Below are 21,611 nucleotides of genomic sequence, written 5' to 3'. Positions count from 1 at the left end.
GTGCTGAATGGGTAAAAACCCATGTACAGATGTAATCCTAGAGTCGGGAAATATAAAAAAATGATGTATTGAGATGAGTCAGATGTAAAGTGTATTCAAGTGATGCACAAAAAGAAAACACATTTTTGTGCGAAATTGTGTAATTGTGACCCTGATTTTGCCAAAGTTTGTAAAACTGTACCTTAAATGTTGAGTGCTATTAGCCCTAAACTTTTGTTAAGTTTGTAAATTGTTTGTACTGCGTGTACCTGAAAAAGGCTATATTAATATATATAGAATTTATTTGGGAGGAAAATAGAGCCTTTTTGTTGCTAGAAATTAAATATCAAGAAGACAAAAATAGAAATGGATGCATAGCACGAGAGAGCACTTGGTTTGCACCTGAATTTATAACATGACATCATTACTTAGTGATATATTCTAACACATAACTGTTTTTTTCTGGACACTTGTCTATGACTGTATGTTGAATATGATGATTTACAATAAGTGAAGGCATGTTTTAATTTGCTTTAATATGAAGTTTCTGTAAAATTGGCTATATTTGTGAATCTGATGTTTAGGCTGCATAAAAAATTGAAATTTCTTGTCTCAAGGGTTTTGAAAAAGTGATGAAAATTAAGGGGCTTCCTTCGTCATGGCAAAAATTGCATTATATAAGAACTCATCATTTTTCAACATACTTTTGTATAAACAATAACAAATCCACTTGAAAGTGATTTGTGTTTCATGATTATTTTTTGTCAATGTAATCTTATTACTATTTAGGAGCACTTTGTTTCTCTCTCTGTATCTCTGCGCTAAGCCAATGCCCTATTCCGAAAAGGTTGAGTTGTCGGAAGAATATAGAAATGAAGAAAGACAACCATGATGATGTTGACAAGAAATGATTAGTATTATTTATGCAGTCTTTTCATATAACATTGACATATGTACTTGTGTCAGTATAAATAGAAATAATTTGATTCAAATCGCAAATCCCTTTTTGCAAAACAAAGAACCACGCATGAAACAATGGAAGTAAAGCGTGCTTAATGAGCGTTGCTCATGTTACATGATGTAGAACCAAGTTATCAAAAATAAATGATTACTATATATTATTTTGAAGCAGAAAATGATGTTATCTGTACTCTAATTACTGTGACTTGAAATGTTTTTTGTGATAATGGATATGTTTGTATACAATACAGCAAGGCAAATCTGAATTCAAATACTTTCCCCCAACCCTGGGAATTGATGGGGTTTGTATATTCCCTGACCCCTGGGGAACCCTGAATGCATCACATGCCCCACCACCATATCGGGCACCATATATCTATAGTCATAAATTCCATGTCCCCACCTTATTGGGTGGGAACAAAATATGTTCAAAAGTTGAAAAGTTATTTCTCTCCATAAAAATCACAGCTTAGGCCTATATGCATGTGCATTTGTTGGATTACAGCTGCGATGTACACAGCAATTCCCTTATTACGTAAGTGGTTTCCCTACAACAACAACAACAAAGAAAGGTAATTTTGATCCAAACTTGTTTTTCTCTCAAATAACGAATGTCCAAATATTTGGATTTTTTTTAGTCAACAATTTTTAATGTCCAATCATTATGATTGATGCAGAAAATGGTTTAAAAAGGTAATTTGCAATGAAGTAACAGATGTCTTATCTCATGTTATGCACAACTTTACCATCCATAATGTAATCCACTGTTGTCAATCTAGAATTGGCTGACTAATGGAACTGGAACTTTGAAATTTATCATTGTTGTTTAAAAGAAATAACATGGAAAACCGGATTCTTTCTAAACTTTTGAAATCTTAAATAAGGCACTTTGTATAGAACAATCAAAACTGCAGACCTTAAAGTAAGTCTTGTCAGATAAGTCCACTTACAATCCTTGACAGGAAATCAGATTGAAATCATACTACAATGTATGCAATGTAAACATTTACTAAATGATAACTTGTAGATAAAGTAACTTGAATTCAGGTCAACGTCATAACAACAATATGGCAGCTAGAATGATACACAAATCTGGGTTTCTAGTGGTATTGTGTATTGCTTGTGTAATATGCTTGGTTGGAGTGTCTGGAAAGACTTTGGAACATGTAGGAAATGAGATAGATGATGGCGATGGACAGGGTGAGAAGAATACAGGAGCTACGGAACCTGTAGAAGTGTTCATTATACCACATAGTCATATGGACGTAGGTTGGGTCTACACTGTACAGGCAAGTATAGATTTTGTAAATGTGTAAATAAATGGAACAGAATTGAGGAAAATTGCATGGAACTACCGTAATAGATATTGTTTTTATGACATTGTATTTTGTGTCCTTAAACTGCATACAGTGTCTAACACTGCACCGTGGTGTCTGATGACCTGTGTCAATAGAACACCATGTTCATTTGTTTCATACTACGGAAGGGTATCACTTTAACTCTGAATGCAAATTATACACTGATATGTTTGCTGGATACTGGTAATGAAAAAAAAATTGTAGGTCTTGCCATTGCAATTGGTATATACTGCCAAACCATTTTTATTCTGAAAAAGTTCATTTGTTGATTATGTTTATTTCCTAGTTAATCTTCAATTTTTATCTTGCCATTTTCAGCCATTGTCTATTAAAAAAGTTCATTTGTTGATCATGTTTATTTCTTAGTTAATTTTCATTTGTTATCTTGAAAGAAACTGTTCATTAATACTTGGAACCTATTTATGATGACAATTGCCATCACTTTTTTTCAGGAAAGTCTGGATAACTATGTTATTGATGCATACAACACTGTGGTGGCGGAGTTGAGTAAGAATTCTAGCCGACGTTTCATCGCTGTGGAGCAAGAGTTCTTCCGTAGCTGGTGGACACAAGCAACTAATACTCAAAAGGTAGGGTGTTACACAGGTGTATTTACCTCCTTTAGTTCAATGGTATAAGAACAAAGCATAATATTAATATGTTGGGAATGAAATGCATGCTTCTATTTAAGTACACTACGCCAAACTATTAAATTAAGATGACCTAACAGCAATGCATCCATATTCTATTTTGCAGACTCAAGTACACAAGCTTGTCAAATCAGGGCAGTTAGAATTTGTTATTGGAGGACAAGTGATGCATGACGAGGCATTACGGAATACAGCGCCACCATACAACAAATGACAGGTTTGCTTTAAACACGGTTCTGGCACTCTGTGTATCCGCAGGTACACATGCTGGTTGGCGAACTTTGAAAACACCCCATTTTGCATCTCATTTTAGTTTTCAGTGATTTTTTTTTAGTGATTTCACTAAATTTTTGCCCTTCAACAATGTCCCTTTTTTTCACTAAAAAGTGAACGATATTTCTACATACCCCTTTCTGACGGAAATAGTATTGCACAGCTCTGATTACCAGCAGATATTCGGGAGTGCCAGAACCGGGGCTTTGAATGAAGTTTGTCAAATTAACGCGGCTGTGTACTCTAGCCATTGTTTCTTTCTCAAAATTGAGTTTTTATGATATGTTTGTACCTTGTTATGTTTTTTATAAATACAAGGAATGAAAATCCAGATTTGTAAACTCCAACTGCAATATTTTAAGGATTTTATTTCACTATTCCACTCGTGTTTGAAATTGAAAAGGAAAGAAAATCTTTGTTGTACCAGCAAGGTACACACGCGCAACAACTCATCGCGTTGCGTATCGCGCAATTTGTTAACGCACAAATACGCGACGCTTATCTGCATCTTGTGGCGCATCTTATGGAAACACCACGGAAGCACTGATTTCACAAAAACCTAGTGGTCAAATGGCTCCGTTTTAGCTGATAAAATGTGGGTTTTTTCAAGTTCTTTCCCCGATTTAAATATCAAGTTATGAATGGATTTCGCTCAAACTTCTCAAGGGGCTGTGGATTTACCCGATGTTCACGTAATATAAGTTACAAAAAGCGAAAACTGTCGCATTCTCCTGTGAGATTCGATGAAAGTGCAAAATGTGACCACTTTAAACTTCAACGGCCATTATTTCAATGTTCATTTTCTCGGTAAAAAGACGATTTAGGTACACTATAACTCAATAAATACAGCATCTATAGGTAAGCAAATATGATCATCGTAAAAAGCATGATCGACTCAAGAAACGGTTTTCTCATTTTTTATATTTTGGTCTATTTCGATTTTGGGCATCATTTTTGCAAATAGGCGTTTTGAATTTTAAAAGTTCATTTTGATGCCTTATATGGTCAATATCTCAAAAAATAAGGCCAATATCAAAAAAAAATAAAAAAACGTTTTTGGAATGGAGCCTTAAGATTGAGCTAAAAACAAAATAAAATATTTTGGAAAGAGTGTTTTTTTGTTATGATGTACCTAACAAATATTGCCAAAAACTCACTTTTTTGTGATTTTCTTCAAAATTGTTGTTTTTACCCCAAATCTGTATTTATATTAAGATTTATTGATGTCTTGCCTTCATAAAAATGTATACTTTTATATGTTTTATGTGAATAATTACAAAGTTATTGCACTTTTACTACATGCATGTCTGAGAGTACACAGCCACCTTAAACCAGTTATAGACATTAGACAATGAGGAAATGATGGGAATATAGATCAAGGTTTATGAGTCTTGGGTAAACTTTCGGGATTCATATAACACCAACCTGCCAATCATATTGATAGGGTGTAGATGGTGATTTGTTGCTGCAACTGCGAATCATATGCTCAGTGTGCATCATTTTGTAGGTGTTTCCAAAATTATGGAAAATGTACGATTTTAAATCTGAAAATAAAACATTCCAAATGCTGAGAACATCTAAATGCTGAGTATATAATAACAAATAGTTGTGATATTTTCATTTCATCAGATGGTAACTCCTTCATCTATGAAACATTTGGAGTGCGCCCTCATTTTTCCTGGCAGATTGATCCTTTTGGTGCGTCGGCTGCTACACCAACCCTGTTTGCTTTGACTGGATTTGATGCACATCTTATAGATAGAATTGGCTATGACAAGAAACAGGCTATGATGAATAACAAGGTAAGCTTTTATAATACATGATACATACTCTATAGTATTCAGCAAATTCCTTCAGCAGTGTCTGTCTGCTCTTTCTGATTATCGCATAAAAGATCTAGGACACATGGTGCTACGCAGCGGGACCAGCGAATGATGTGATGACGTTATTATTCCGTGTTAACACCATAAAAAGCGTCAAATCAGCAGACTGCTGAAGAACCTTGCTGAAAACTAAAGTGAACAGAGTGTGCAATCAAAAAAAGTTGCTACACCTGGTTTCTGAACAGAACAGCAGTCCCTTGCTCATATTGATGCGAGCGCCTTGTTAATGAGCGACATACGCGAAACTTTATTTGCGCTGACCAACGTTTTGGCGCATGATCGGCCAGTTGGATTACCGCGTCTGTTATGATTGTCAGGCGATTGAATCGGCCAATCAGAACCCCACTTCTGTGTTTACGCTGTGTACGCTCTCAAAATGTAAACAAGTGCCGTTCTTCTTTGACAGAAACTGTAGTAATCAAATAAATGATTGTAAAAGCACTACAGAGATGTTCAACTGTGGCTAGAAATGTAGCATTAAAATTGCCTTGAAGTCAGCTGCTTGCAATTTGATGCCAGGCATGCCAGTGACTTTTTCAATAAGTGACAGAAATAATGTCGCAAAAAAACACTACGCTCCTTGCAATTTACTGTGATATGGGCATTGACTAGTTAATATAAATGAGTGCATGATGGATTGTTTAAACCAGAGGCAGACAATAATCATGCCATTCTATTGATGAACCCCATACATCATACCAGAATATTTAGTGATCTGGCAAAATGATAACAAGGAATAAAAAGTTTTACCATCTTTACAAATATGATTTTCTTACTAATCTCTTGCACTCTGTGGCGGCACTAGGAATTTTTTCAAGGGGGGAAATTTTGCGCAAAATTGCTGCAAACAGTGAAAATGTTCGTAATTTTGGTTTAATGTGGGGGGAATGCCCCCTCCCCATAGTTCCACCACTGCCTGCAGTTATCACTCTTAAATTAAGTGATATAATACAATTCTTTATGAGACACTATAAAATTGCAAGTACTTGTTTTAAATTGATTGACAACAAGATGTAGTAAGTTGACAATAAATAGCCATTCTCTCTAGCTGTCATAGAGATCATTTTGTGTTTGATTATGGTTCCATCTTGTTGTTATAGACTCTTCAGTTTGTATGGCAAGCTTCCCCATCGCTTGGTGCACAACAGCAGATATTTACACATGTGATGGACTCCTATATGTATTGTATGCCCCCTAACATGGACAATATGTAAGTTTCTTTGTTGGTGTTTTACCTTGTGTTGTGTGTTTTGAGTGGTTTTTTAACACACTTTATTTAATATACCTTTTTTCTGATGGAACTGGGCTGACCACTTCTTACTGGTATGTTTATGTCTACAGAAAACTGTTGTGATCAATGCTTTGTCCCACAGTAGATTACTTGATCTGTGCCTTTTGAGATTGATAATAAATCCTGTGTGTACATAATACCCTGGAAGTTTATACCATATGTTTCTCCATAGGGACATTCTGCTTGTGTTAGCTTATTGTGTTATTTCTTTCATCTAGTTTTGCTAATAACCCTTGTTTTTAATAATAAAGAGTTTAACTTAAACGCTACACTATTATTTGCTAACCTTCTTTTTTTAATGATTAAAGAGTTTAACTGAAACACTACACTATTTAGAGAATAAAGGTATTGTTTTAGCCCCTGGAGTGCATCTATCGTCTCATATAACATGGGCGACATCATTATTTTAAGTAAAACAATGAGGCGAAGCCGGGTTGTTTTACGTCAAAAATAATGATGTCGCCGTGTTATATGAGACGATAGATGCACGACATGCTAAAAACAATACCTTTATTCTCATTCTTAAACACTTCAATTCAAATAGAAATATCATAAGTATATTACAAATTTTAATCAAATTAAGTCCTACATTTTATAAGGAACTACCTAGGGCTTAAAATCAATCAGTCCTGTTGTTGCTATGCGCCTCCCGATTGGTTCAAATAGCGAGCACAGCGTATCGCGTTGATGCATGCAGCTGACCCGTGTGATATCGTGTCATATCACACGGGTAAGAACCAATGAGATTGCAGGAACGTTCTCAAGTGTTTACGAATATTTCGTCGCTGTTTTGGCATACTGTCGTATGACGAAAAATGCAGATTTGAGAAAATCGCATTTAAAGTTTTTCCAATTTTTGAAGACCCACTGGAGTGCACCAAAGTAAAATATGTTTGTTATTATCAAAGAATATAATCAATAATATATTTATCTTTGTTCTCAACATAATACAAACTTTTTATTCATTCATTAATTAGAAGTAATTAATCTGCAAACTCATACGGCAGTATGCCAAAATATGCACAATTTGACAACCTATGTATTAATATATGATACGCCATGTGATACGACAGTATGCCAAAACAATAGGCAACTGCGGTTACACGGTGGCCTATGGCGACATATCATGATACGACTGTATGCCAAAACACAGAATGAAGATTTAGGGGGGGTTACATAAAAAACATGTCGTATCATACTAATTAGTGCCATATGTCATTAACTAATTACATTTAGGTCTCAAAACTTTGTGAATATATAGAGTTTTATTCATAGATTTTGAAAGTTTATATACCGTATTTCGTCAAATAGTCGCCCCCCTCAAATAAACGCCCCCACCACTTTTTTCAACCAAGATGTTTAAAGAATGCCGATATTTCCATGCTATCTTGTGTAGTAAGCTTACCAAGTTGTCCACATGGTCGATAATAGCGTCAATAATTGGCGAAAATCTGGATTGGAAACCCGGAAATGAACCAGAAGTCAGTGTTTCTAGTTCATAGTTCGTCATTTTAGCGTGAGTTTTACGTTTACCTAATGATTTTAACGGGAATTATCGTTCTAAAATTAAATTTGAATAAACGCCCCCCCCCTTTGGGAAAATGTAACGCCCCCGGGGGCGTTTATTTGACGAAATACGGTAAATCATTTTGCCCAAAAATCATCATACGACAGTATGCCAAAACAGCGACGATTTGCTCACCTTGAATGTTTTCGCTAGGTTGACTAGTGTCCTCAGCAGATGGTGATGCTGTGATGATATCCACTCGTATTCTTCTTTTTAAAATCTTAATGACTCTAACTGTAAACCAGCATAAGAAAGCTAATATTTATGTAGCATTTCAAAAAGAGAACAGCCCATATAGAAATTTATACTTTTTATGACTTGAATGATTCCGGGGGGGGGGGCACTCATGTATAAAAGTTGTAAGCATCCGCATGAATTGACTTTCAAAAATGACCCTAAGCTAGAATGTCGAAAATTTGTCAAACTAACCCAAAACAAGGATTTTACTCAAATAAAAACACCCTAAGCGAGGAATTGGTTTGAAATTTACCCCTAAACCAGAACAGACGATATAAAAACACCATCAAGTGAGGAATTGGTTTGAAATTTGTCCCTATTCATTGCGTGTGTTGGTAGAGTGCCATTCAGTGACAGTGATGATATCGGTAAGCTTAAAATTGGCGCTGTTGAAGTCGGTTCCAATTTTTAAAAAGTCGGGTTAGTAAAATTGCTCAGAAACCACTCTTTTGTGCCGAATAACTTGATAAATATGTCATCACTAATGTCCGTTAATAATTTAAAAAAAACTACCCTAAGCGAGGATCGTCCTTAAAAAAAACACCCCTTTCAGTAAAATGAGTGTTTTGAGACCCTAATCGCGGATCCTCGTTTTGCTTTTCAAAACCAGCCTAAATCCTTGTTTTCTTTCACGCGGATGCTTAAAACTTTCATGTATGAGTAATCCCCCCGGGAAGATTATATCTCGTAGATTACTTTTTCTGTTGAACCATTTTGTTTGTAATCAATCCTATTTATAACCAATAGGACAGGATTTTTCTGGAATGGTTATGTCATGTTTCCTAAGCCTGCTGATGGTCATCATCCAGAAATGAGTACACCAGTTAATTCCACCAATGTGAAATTCATTGCTCAATATATGGTGTCAAACATCAAGGAAAGGGCTGCTTGGTTTGCTACAAAACATCTACTTTGGCCATGGGTGAGTTGCCACAATATGTCTGTAAGGACATCACTAAATGTATTTTTTATGTAGACAGATCAGCCTGGTTAGTAGCTAAAGTTCTATAAAGCATATCCATGTACTGATGTAAGATGTACTGATCTAGAATTGTTCTGAATCAACTGGTTATAAATGTGAATGCTGCACCCCCTTGGTTGTCCATTGCTTCGCCCTCCCCCTCCCTCCCTGACTCACCCTGGCTACACCACTGATCAAGTAATCACTTACGTAAACGTAATCACGTTTGTTGTTTTTAATTTTTATTATTTGCTGTTGAATTTTCTGTTTGGTAACTTTTCTGTTAAAGGGGATGGCTACCTCTGGCCTTACTGGCCTTTCGGCCATCTCCTCCATGATTCTTTGATGGTATTTTAATGCGTATTTTGTATTTCTATGTGAATTGTGGAAATAAATAAATGAATGAATGAATGAATGAATGAACTTATGACAAAGAAACTAGACAAGTAGGTTTCAAAATGTAGAGTACTTTGTACATGGATATGTGTTATAGATTTTAGTTGGCTACTAATAACATTGAACATTCCAATCGGAACATTTTCAGAAGATCAGCCTGGTGCCTAATATGGAAGTGCTAAACGCAAAAAGGTTTTATTCACTCATTACCCTCTTTTCATTGTGGTACTGATTGGTTTAGTAGAGCACCAGGATTCAAACTCTCAAAATATTTTCACTAATTATTGATGTTTACAACATTATGTTTGGGTCCAGTGTTGTGGTCACTAGTAGCCTGACACTCACACTTATGCAACAGTAGTATGGAAGATTCCAACAGGGCAAAATCATCAGCAAAATCCAGGTCATTCAGCATCCTAGCAGGATACCTGCTTGACCGACGTGGGTAAGTAACAATTCCAGCGTCAATTCCAGAAGTTGATTTCTTCAGAAGGTAGTCTACCAGGATAATAAACAGGAATGGTGCCAACACATCACCCTGAATAGTCCAGGAGCAAGATCCCACAGGGGGCCTAAATAAGGACTTGGTTCATCCCCCACTACATACAAGGTTTGACACCATAGGTAGTTAGTATGGACCCTCTAGATCACTGCTAGGTAGGTAGTGGACTCAAATTGTGGTATCACTTTTTTTTTACAGGTCATTTTATGTATGGACTTATAATCGCATAAAATCACCAAAAATAGGACAAAATTAAGGGGTAGGGGAAATATAAACTCCAAGAACTCAACCTTTACTCATAATAATGAATTTATTTTGGTATGAATATGTAGCTAATTGATTGTTCTAACTGCTTAGTATTATTTGAAAGCAAACCTAGGTTTCATTTGATCATGATTTGAAGTGGCCAGTCCATACACTAGTGAAAAATCGGATTTTTCACAACAATGCGTAGGGTGGGTGTTTTTGTGACATTGGCTTCAAATTTTACTATTGTGTCAATTTCTATTTTCAAAATTAATTAAGTTTCCATTTTTTAATTTTGTTTTTAATATCAAGCATATCTAGGCAAACTTTGATGTTCTGGTTCAAATATTTATGTATGTGCATGTTTGCTTGCATGTTGGTTTGTGTTGTGTGGGTTTGGGGTAGGTGGGGTTGGGTATGTGGGGGTGGGTGCGGGGTGTGTATAGGGTTCAGGGTTGGGGTGTTTTACATGTCTTAATATGTCACTCGGCTGAACTATATAAGTTCTATTAACAAAATTTGTTTGGTAAGTTGCCATTCATGTAATATTTTGAATATTTATATGTGTGGGGTGAGATCAACCGCTGTTTGTCAGGAAAATCGACTGAAAATGTAAACAAAGAGTTACTTTTCCACATGTAGCAGCGTGTGTATATAACAATATTAAGGGGTAGGGGAAATATAAACCATCATAACTCAACTTCAACTCATGATAATGAATTCATTTTGGAATTAATATGTAGCTAATTGATTGTTAAAACGTGTTAGTATTATTTTAAAGCAAAGCAAACATTAATTGTCAGGTAGATAGCCATAAAATGTGAGAAAAGGTTACTTTTCTATGTATAACCATGTCAAATATGGCATTATTAAGGGTAGGGAAATAAAAACCACCATAACTCAACCTTTACTCATAGTAATGAATTCATTTTGGTATCAACATGTAGCTAATTGATTGCTCTAACTTTCCAGTATTATTTTTAACAGAAAAACCATAAGATAGACATAAAATATGATAAAAATGTTAATTTTCCAATGTGTAACAGCGTAAAATTTTACAATATTAAAGGTTAGGGGACGTACAAACCAACGTAACTCGACATTTATTCATTATAATTCATTCATTTTGGCATTAATATATAGCTATTTGGTTGTTGTAATCTTTTAAAGCAAAATAACCATTAATTGTTAGCGGAAAGACATAAAATGTTTAAAAAATGTCAATTTTTCATGTGTAGTACCGTAAAATATGACAATATTAAGGTGTAGGGGACATTCAAATCACCAAAACTCAAGTTTTACTGATGAAAATGAATTCATTTTGGTATCAATATGTAGCTATTTGATTGTTCTCATTTTCTAGTATTATTTAAAAGCAATTAAACCATTAGTTGTGAGGTAGATAGACATAAAATGTACGAACATGTTAATATTCCATGTCTAACAGCGTAAAATATGACAATATTAAGGGTAAAGGGACATACAAATCACCAAAACATAGGTTTCACTGACGAAAATGAATTCCATTTTGATATCAATATGTAGCTATTTGATTGTTCTCATTTTCAGGCATTATTTTAAAAGCAATTAAACCATTAGTTGTCAGGTAGTTAAACATACAATATGAGAAAAATGTTGATATTCCATGTCTAACAGCGTAAAATATGACAATATTAAGGGGTACGGGGACATACAAACCACCCAAACTCAAGTTTTACTAATGAAAATTAATTCATTTTGGTATCAATATGTAGCTATTTGATTGTTCTCATTTTCTGGCATTATTTTAAAAGCAATTAAACCATTAGTTGTCAGGTAGTTAAACATACAATATGAGAAAAATGTTGATATTCCATGTCTAACAGCGTAAAATATGACAATATTAAGGGGTAAGGGGACATACAAACCACCCAAACTCAAGTTTTACTAATGAAAATTAATTCATTTTGGTATCAATATGTAGCTATTTGATTGTTCTCATTTTCTGGCATTATTTTAATAGCAATTAAACCATTAGTTGTCAGGTAGTTAAACATACAATATGAGAAAAATGTTGATATTCCATGTCTAACAGCGTAAAATATGACAATATTAAGGGGTAAGGGGACATACAAACCACCCAAACTCAAGTTTTACTGATGAAAATGAATTCATTTTGGTATCAATATGTAGCTATTTGATTGTTCTCATTTTCTGGCATTATTTTAAAAGCAATTAAACCATTAGTTGTCAGGTAGTTAAACATACAATATGAGAAAATGTTGATATTCCATGTCTAACAGCGTAAAATATGACAATATTAAGGGGTAAGGGGACATACAAATCACCCAAACTCAAGTTTTACTGATTAAAATTAATTCATTTTGGTATCAATATGTAGCTATTTGATTGTTCTCATTTTCTGGCATTAGTTTAAAAGCAATTAAACCATTAGTTGTCAGGTAGTTAAACATACAATATGAGAAAAATGTTGATATTCCATGTCTAACAGCGTAAAATATGACAATATTAAGGGGTAAGGGGACATACAAACCACCCAAACTCAAGTTTTACTGATGAAAATGAATTCATTTTGGTATCAATATGTAGCTATTTGATTGTTCTCATTTTCTGGCATTATTTTAAAAGCAATTAAACCATTAGTTGTCAGGTAGTTAAACATACAATATGAGAAAAATGTTGATATTCCATGTCTAACAGCGTAAAATATGACAATATTAAGGGGTAGGGGACATACAAATCACCCAAACTCAAGTTTTACTGATTAAAATTAATTCATTTTGGTATCAATATGTAGCTATTTGATTGTTCTCATTTTCTGGCATTATTTTAAAAGCAATTAAACCATTAGTTGTCAGGTAGTTAAACATACAATATGAGAAAAATGTTGATATTCCATGTCTAACAGCGTAAAATATGACAATATTAAGGGGTAAGGGGACATACAAACCACCCAAACTCAAGTTTTACTGATGAAAATGAATTCATTTTGGTATCAATATGTAGCTATTTGATTGTTCTCATTTTCTGGCATTAGTTTAAAAGCAATTAAACCATTAGTTGTCAGGTAGTTAAACATACAATATGAGAAAAATGTTGATATTCCATGTCTAACAGCGTAAAATATGACAATATTAAGGGGTAAGGGGACATACAAATCACCCAAACTCAAGTTTTACTGATTAAAATTAATTCATTTTGTTATCAATATGTAGCTATTTGATTGTTCTCATTTTCTGGCATTATTTTAAAAGCAATTAAACCATTAGTTGTCAGGTAGTTAAACATACAATATGAGAAAAATGTTGATATTCCATGTCTAACAGCGTAAAATATGACAATATTAAGGGGTAGGGGACATACAAATCACCAAAACTCAAGTTTTACTGATGAAAATGAATTCATTTTGGTATCAATATGTAGCTATTTGATAGTTCTAACCTTCTAGTATTATTTTAAAAGCAATTAAGCCATTAGTTGTCCGGTAGATAGACATAAAATGTATGGAAATGTTAATATTCAATGTCTAACAGCGTAAAATATGACAATATTAAGGGTAAGGGACATACAAATCACCAAAACACAAGTTTCACTGGCGAAAATGAATTCCATTTTGGTATCAATATGTAGCTATTTGATTGTTCTCATTTTCTGGCATTATTTTAAAAGCAATTAAACCATTAGTTGTCAGGTAGTTAAACATACAATATGAGAAAAATGTTGATATTCCATGTCTAACAGCGTAAAATATGACAATATTAAGGGGTAAGGGGACATACAGGGGTTGAAGGTCATAATGGGGCCAATACTAAAAAATGATCCTATCATGTTGTAATGTTGTAATCTCAAATTGTTCCTCTCATCGCTAAGAATTTAAAAGAAGACAATTGTCATAGTTCTCTGAAGCTTAGTTCAGGGGTTATAACGTCCAATATATCAAAAATACCATAAATAAAGGTCAAATTTTAAAAATTGTCCAATTGCACCAATTAACGTAAGAAACCTCAATCGTATACTACATTCAAATTTTGGTGCAACGATTTGTATTCCCGTGTTCCCCTTCACAGTTAATGCAGCCAAAGTTGAGTTATGGTAATATTTCCCCTACCCTTAATATTACCATATTTGACACTGTTACACATGGAAGTTTTTTCTCACATTTCCTTTGTATCTACATAACAACTAATGATACTAGAACGTTAGATGAATTCATTATCACGAGTAAAAGTTGAGTTATGGGAGTTTATATTTCCCCTACCCCTTGATATTGTCATATTTAGGGACCGTTGTAAGGGGGGGGGCTGATGCAAAAAAGGGGGTCTGAAAATTTTGGTCCTCCTAAGGGGGGCTGAAAAAATGACCAAAAATGTTCCTGGAAAAATTGAGTTTTTTTGGTGAATTTCTATGGGGTTGACCCATAATTTTCATGTCAAAAAGGGACCCTAAAATTTTTGAGGTCTGTAAAGGGGGGGCCGAAAAATTTTTGCGATGAAATTTTTTTTGCATCCGGCCCCTCCCCCTTACAAGTGTTTGTGAACGGTCCCTTCTGACAGTTTCTGTGTATCTACCTGACAACTAATGATCGCTTTGTTTATAGAAAGTTAGAACAGCCAATCAGATACATTCTGATACCAAGATGAATTCATTTTCATGAGTAAAAGTTGAGTTATGGCAGTTATAAATTTCCACTACCCCTTAATATTGTCAGTTTACGCTGTTAGACATAGAAAATTGACCTTTTGCTCACAGTTTCTGTATATCTGCCTGACAAATAATGGTCGCTTTGCTTTATAATAATACTAGAAAGTTAGAACAACCAATTAGATACATTTTGATACCAAGATGAATTCATTTTCATGAGTAAAAGTTGAGTTATGGCAGTTATAAATTTCCCTACCCCTTAATATTGTCATTTTACGCTGTTAGACATAGAAAATTGACCTTTTCCTCACAGTTTCTGTATATCTGCCTGACAAATAATGGTCGCCTTGCTTTATAATAATACTAGAAAGTTAGAACAACCAATTAGATACATTTTGATACCAAGATGAATTCATTTTCATGAGTAAAAGTTGAGTTATGGCAGTTTATATTTCCCCTACCCCTTAATATTGTCATATTTACGCTGTTAGACATAGAAAACGTACCCTTTTCTCACAGTTTCTATGTATCTACCTGACAACTAATGGTCGCTTTGCTTTAAAATAATACTAAAAAGTTAGAACAATCAATTAGATATACATATTGAATTGAATTAAATAGAATTAATACCAAGATGAAGTCAATATCATGAGTAAAATATTGAGTTCTGATGATTTATTTTCCCTACCCCTTAATATTTTTCTATGTTATGCTGATATACGAGGGAAATCAACATCAGTTTTTGTTGGTTTTTTTGGGTTTTTTTAAACATTTTTTTGTCTTTTTCCTAGTGGTTACTCACGTCCTACACATAAATATTCAAAATATTACATCAATGGAAACTTAACGGATTTTGTAAATGGAAGTTGGTGCAGTGTAGTGGCATCTTAAGACATGTACACACACATTCATCCCTCCCCCACACATAGGCCTACCCTATGTACACCCAGCACCCCACACACACCTCGTCCCACAGACACCCCAACGAACTCATACATATTATAATGATTGGAACTGTTACAATAATGTTTCCCTTGATATGCTTAACATTAAAAACAAAATAAAACATTAAAATTTAAATAAAAAAATAAAAAATGGAAACTGAATCAATTTTGAAAATATAAAGTGCTATAGTTGTGAGATTTGAGGCCAATGTCAAACTTTACACATATGGTTTTAAAAATCAGATTACCACTCATTTATGGACTATATACTTCCAAATATGCTCAAATGAAACCTGTTTTTGTTTAAAAATAATACTAGAAAGTTAGGAAAATCATTTAGCTACATATTGATACCAAAATGAATTCAAAATAATGAGTAAAAGTTGAGTTTTTGGAGTTTATATCTCCCCTACCCTTAATTTTGTCCTATTTTTTGTGATTTTATGCGATTATCGTCCATACATAAAATGACCTGTAAAAAAAAAGTGATACCACAATTTGAGTCCACTACCTACCTAGCAGTGATCTAGAGGGTCCATACTAACTACCTATGGTGTCAAACCTTGTATGTAGTGGGGGATGAACGAAGTCATTTTTTTGAGGTTGCTGCTCCTGTACTAGAAGCACTCCAGTTGTTACTCGGAAAGGCTCTTTGTGTGTATTTCATTGCATTACATGATGTTTGGCCTTTGGAGATTTTGAATTCAAAATAGTATAAATTTATATTTCAAATTTATTACTTTTTGATGGACTCATCTCAATATTGCATGAATTTCCTGTGTGTATGTCACCAAGTTACATGTTTTAGTGTTCTTTGTGTGATTTACTTGCTCCTTTGTATTTGAATTCTTTTTTATATTATTTCTTTCTTTCTCAGGGATGTGATAAGCAGTTTTTCAATGCCACCATTATGTTTGAGAACATGGATCCATTGATGGACTACATTAATAGCCATTCAGCAGAGTATGGAGTGAAGCTTCGTTATGCCACTGTAGGAGAATACTTCAAAGCTATACATAGTGCTGATCATACATGGGATCTGAAGACTGAGGGGGACTTCCTTCCGTATTCTTATGGTAATAAGTTTATAAAATTCTTTCCATCCATATTTTGTAAAAGATTCAAATATCTGAAGCAACATGTAAGAAACACTAATAAAACTGCTCCATGACACTGTGCAGAATTTTGGTTTGCAATCTGGACATTCACACTTTGCAATTTGCATAGCTAATGAGCTTTGCCCACATGTAACAGTGCAGAATGTTGATGGGGGATCCATACCTTTTTGTGGCGCCCTCTACGGAGGCGCCACAATATAGGCATGAATTTGTGAAAAGCTTCTAATTTCACTCTTGCTAGATTGACTTCGCAATTGTTTTGCTAAAATTATGCCCAGCTCAGAAATAAAACCACAATTTGCTTGGATTTTATTTTATTATTGTTTTCTAATATGCACGGGATAAAATGGTGAGCGTATATTCTTTGTTTAAAATACAAAATTAGGATTTATAAAAACACCAAATAAATCCTTTGTATGCGTTCAACCAGTTTACCGTGTGCCTTAGAACCCGATAGACGGTACGGTGACATTTGACCATACACTAGGATCCACAACATGCTCATCTATCATGGGAACAGTTCTTAAACCCTAATACATTTGTACCGTCATCCTTTGAAAATTTGGGTACACAAACTCATACTCTGCAACTTGAGGTCAAATTTTGCACTATGAAATATGTAATTGAGGTTATTGGACTATGCCATTGGGATGAGACTCTTGTGGTCCATAGTGATAAGTTCAATTAACGAGGCCTCTTAAACTGATGGCTTTTGTTTGCTAATTACCATAGAATCTATATAGCGGTTATTGCCAAAGTTGCAATATGGTGGCACAATTGGGCGGCAAACTGCATGCAAACAACACGGCATATTAATTATACATGTTCTACATTGTTGTATTTTAAAACACTGAAAACCAAAATTGACGTTAAATGCCATGATTGGATCATGCATGGAGGTAGTACTAGCTACTAGCTACTACCTCCATGATTGGATTAAGTAAATAACTAAATCCTGTTATCTACCCAGCAATGTTTGCTTATCTTAATAATTGTAACAAACTGTAGTGTACTAAATGGTACCAGACAGAAAAGGCATTAAGGCAAACAGACAGAAATTTAGAGTTTTAAATTAGAGAGTTGACAGGAAGTTGTAAGAGTTAAATTGTTATGGATATGATTGGTGTAAGCCGAAAATGTTGAATGTCAGATCAAAGTCATCCGAGGTGAATTAAGTAATGTCAATCACAAATTGTTACAGGTCATTTGAGGTGGACTAAGTTTATATTTGGATTGTCAGAACACCTTCCCCAATCAAACACATTTCTCTTGCATTTGATCATCTTCTACTCTTCCCTAGAAAAATCATTATAATACCAAATCTACACCATGGAATTCACCATATCACGTCCAAGTTCACATTGGGCGCCACATTCCTTTTTTAAAGGAATTTTTATTGAGAATATTCTTATTTACTTTTTAATATTTAAGAAATAGAAACACCATCGTAATATTTCAGATAAATTGCTGAGTCATCAATTTTAATTATCAAAAGAAATTTGGTTATGAATGGGGAGACAATAAAAACCAGGTGCGGGAGAAATCTTTCTCTCAGTCTCTCTCACTCACGCTCTAGGCGAACAGACATTATGAGGGGTTCGCTCTGCTGTACATTCATATGAAATGACTTTGTTGTGGGGATTTGGGCTCCTTGCACAAAGTCCACACAAACAGATGTCTCATGTGTTTCTTGTATACAAAAAAGCAGACAAACGAAGTATTTTTTTTCAGTGACACTTTCAGGATATGTCAAGTGTGTGCTAATGATGAAACCTATTAAATTTGAATGGTAGTCGACATCTACAAAAAGAATAACGAAGTATTCAGAATTGTACTAATTTAGTTGGACGTTCACAAAGTCACCCAATATTATACCTTATTAATCTGCATTGGCAACTCTGTATTCCGTGCGATCCAACCAGAGGTTGGTCCATATAATCGTCATGATAGCGGTTTTGCCTACCGTTGCCATTGGTTACTTAATTTATACTTCTATCTCAGACTGGCTGAGGGCCAATCAAGTGGAAGTTGCCCAATAGTCATGATAGTATATCCCCCATTGACTCGGTCGCTTTTAGAGTCGTAACGATGTGGTATAGACTTGCCAGTCTCATGTACGCCGTTTGTACACAGAGACTGGCTTATGCCACTGTGTGTGTCATTGGGATCTATACAAACGTAGCAACATTTTTTTTTGCAATTGAGTCAATTTATATAAAATTGGTACTCACATATCTGATTTCTAAATCATAATTATCCTGTTTAATGTATCCAAGTACCTTACACTTGGAATTTGTGATACTTCAAAGATAATTTTTGAGCCATCGACCTTACGAGATGAAACAATGCAAGTCACAAGATCTCGCGAGATTCTCGCGAGATGACCCACCTCTTTTACAGCCGGTTTCTGTCTTCAAGTCATGTTCGCGATACAGCCACGTTGCAATCTGGGGTCGCGACTAATCAGTTACGTCGTTAACAACGAGTAACTTAATGGCTGGGAGGCTGAGAAAATTGTGTCCATAAAAGTGTTTGAGCGTGACGATCAGAAACCTCAAAAAATTATTTTTGTTGAGCCACCCTTGATATGCTAAAGATGTAGGCCTACAGGTACATTGTAGGATATAAATTGGATGGTAAATAAGCCAAATATTGCAAGAAATCTACTCGCTAAAATCCTACCGACCACGCAAAAAAATGACCGTCCATGTGAATGTAATATTGGAAACGTAAAATCCCTACTAGTAATAGCTCTACTTGTCACTAATCGTGACGCGTGATCAATTCGTGATAAGAAGGTCAAAGTGGCTGATCAATGTGTGGGCAATTGTTCAAGTGCCTTTTTGACCAATCGCCTTTCTAGCAGTAAAATATGGGGACCAATCAGGTTTGCAAACACATCAAGGAAATTGGTACTTGACTTCATGAATGACTCATCCGTGTTGGGCTAATTGATGATGATGATAGCGATTATGTAGCGCTATGACAGAAGATTTTGTACATTGAAAGCGCCTACAATGTTATAGCATCGGTAAATAATTAATTGAAATGATGTTGCGCACACCTATGCTATATTCCATCGCTTTTGTTTACACCACGCCAAGGAAAGCGCCACTTCGCTTCAAAGTATCCACTGCAGACAGGCGTGAAATTCATTCGGTCTCATTCATCAACATCTGCTTCCAGGCTTTTTCCAAAATTTCGAGAAACTTGTTCTTCTGTTATTTATCCAGCGTGATATTAAAATCAGAAGCTGGCTTGCATGCATGCAATTGTGGCTATTTTATTATGATTTTGGGATGTGTCTTTGTTTCAGTTTCAGCGTCAAAACTTCGTGCATGTTAAAATTTACCATCGCTTAAGAATTGCGTTGAACTTTTTCAAACTCCGTGTAAATTTTACAAAATTCATCAAGTACAAATTGTTTAAAACTTTTTCAAACTACGTATTGACTTTACGCTTGTTGCATGTTAAAATTGACCATCCCTTAAGAATTGCGTTGAACTTTTTTCAAACTCCGTGTAAATTTTACAAAATTGTATAAAACTTTTTCAAACTACGTATTGACTTTACGCTTGTTGCATGTTAAAATTGACCATCCCTTAAGAATTGCGTTGAACTTTTTCAAACTCCGTGTAAATTTTACAAAATTCATCAAGTAAAAATTGTTTAAAACTTTTTCAAACTACGTATTGACTTTACGCTTGTTGCAGTTGCAATTTGGAAATCGGTTGTTCTCTTTGAATTGACCATCCCTTAAGAATTGCGTTGAATTTTTTTCAAAGTCCGTGTAAATTTTACAAAATTGTTTAAAACTTTTTCAAACTACGTATTGACTTTACGCTTGTTGCATGTTAAAATTGACCATCCCTTAAGAATTGCGTTGAACTTTTTCAAACTCCGTAAATTTTACAAAATTCATCAAGTAAAAATTGTTTAAAACTTTTTCAAACTACGATATTGACTTTACGCTTGTTACAGTTGCAATTTGGAAATCGGTTGTTCTGTTTCAACTTTGTGCAAGTTGTTAAAAACTTTTTCAAACTTTGGTTAACTTTACAAAATCATGTGAAGGTTAAAACTTGCCATCGCTTGCTTACTTGTTTATTTAAAACTTCGTGCATGTTAAAATTCACCATCACGCATCGCTTAAGAAATGGGTTAATACTCCGGGTCGATTTGACGAAATCATGTAAAGGTTACAAATTCAAAATTGCCATATGAGATTTACAAAAATGGGTTGAACTTGTTTAACTTATTTCAGTTTCAACTTTAAAATCGTACCCGTTTTAACTTAAAAAACTTTATAGGCTGTAACATGTTACAATTCGCCATCATGCATCGCTCAAGAAATGGGTAAAAGTAGAACGTTCCCAAACTCCGTGTCGAGTCAACTGTAAACTTTTAAAACTTTGTGTGTAGGTTAAAACTTGCTATCGCTGGAAGATAAAGCGAGATAAAATGTTAGATCAAATAAATTTACTATTTCCCAGAATCTTATTAGGATATTTTATAGTTGAATGTCTTAAATTGGGAGTTGTATTTAATAGCGATAGCATATTCGCGGACACGCAAGTAGAATTTCAAATTGCTATTGCTTCAAAA

General features: G+C 34.5%; 1 protein-coding gene across 1 annotated transcript in view; it reads left to right on the top strand.

The window, feature by feature from the left end:
• The first annotated feature begins 2,006 nt into the window (after positions 1 to 2,006).
• LOC140163311 (epididymis-specific alpha-mannosidase-like) overlaps positions 2,007 to 21,611 on the top strand; it is a 49,279-nt gene continuing 29,674 nt past the window's right edge. Inside the window, 8 exon segments of the mRNA XM_072186713.1 lie at positions 2,007 to 2,228; positions 2,750 to 2,887; positions 3,054 to 3,126; positions 3,129 to 3,164; positions 4,850 to 5,022; positions 6,204 to 6,313; positions 8,946 to 9,120; positions 16,766 to 16,964. Of these exon segments, the coding sequence (XP_072042814.1) occupies positions 2,007 to 2,228; positions 2,750 to 2,887; positions 3,054 to 3,126; positions 3,129 to 3,164; positions 4,850 to 5,022; positions 6,204 to 6,313; positions 8,946 to 9,120; positions 16,766 to 16,964 (1,126 nt within the window).

This window comes from Amphiura filiformis, chromosome 1 (assembly GCF_039555335.1).
Source record: "Amphiura filiformis chromosome 1, Afil_fr2py, whole genome shotgun sequence".
Classification (NCBI taxonomy): Eukaryota; Metazoa; Echinodermata; class Ophiuroidea; order Amphilepidida; family Amphiuridae; genus Amphiura; species Amphiura filiformis.
Note: the sequence above shows the minus strand (reverse complement) of the source record. Positions and strands in the feature narration are given on the sequence as shown.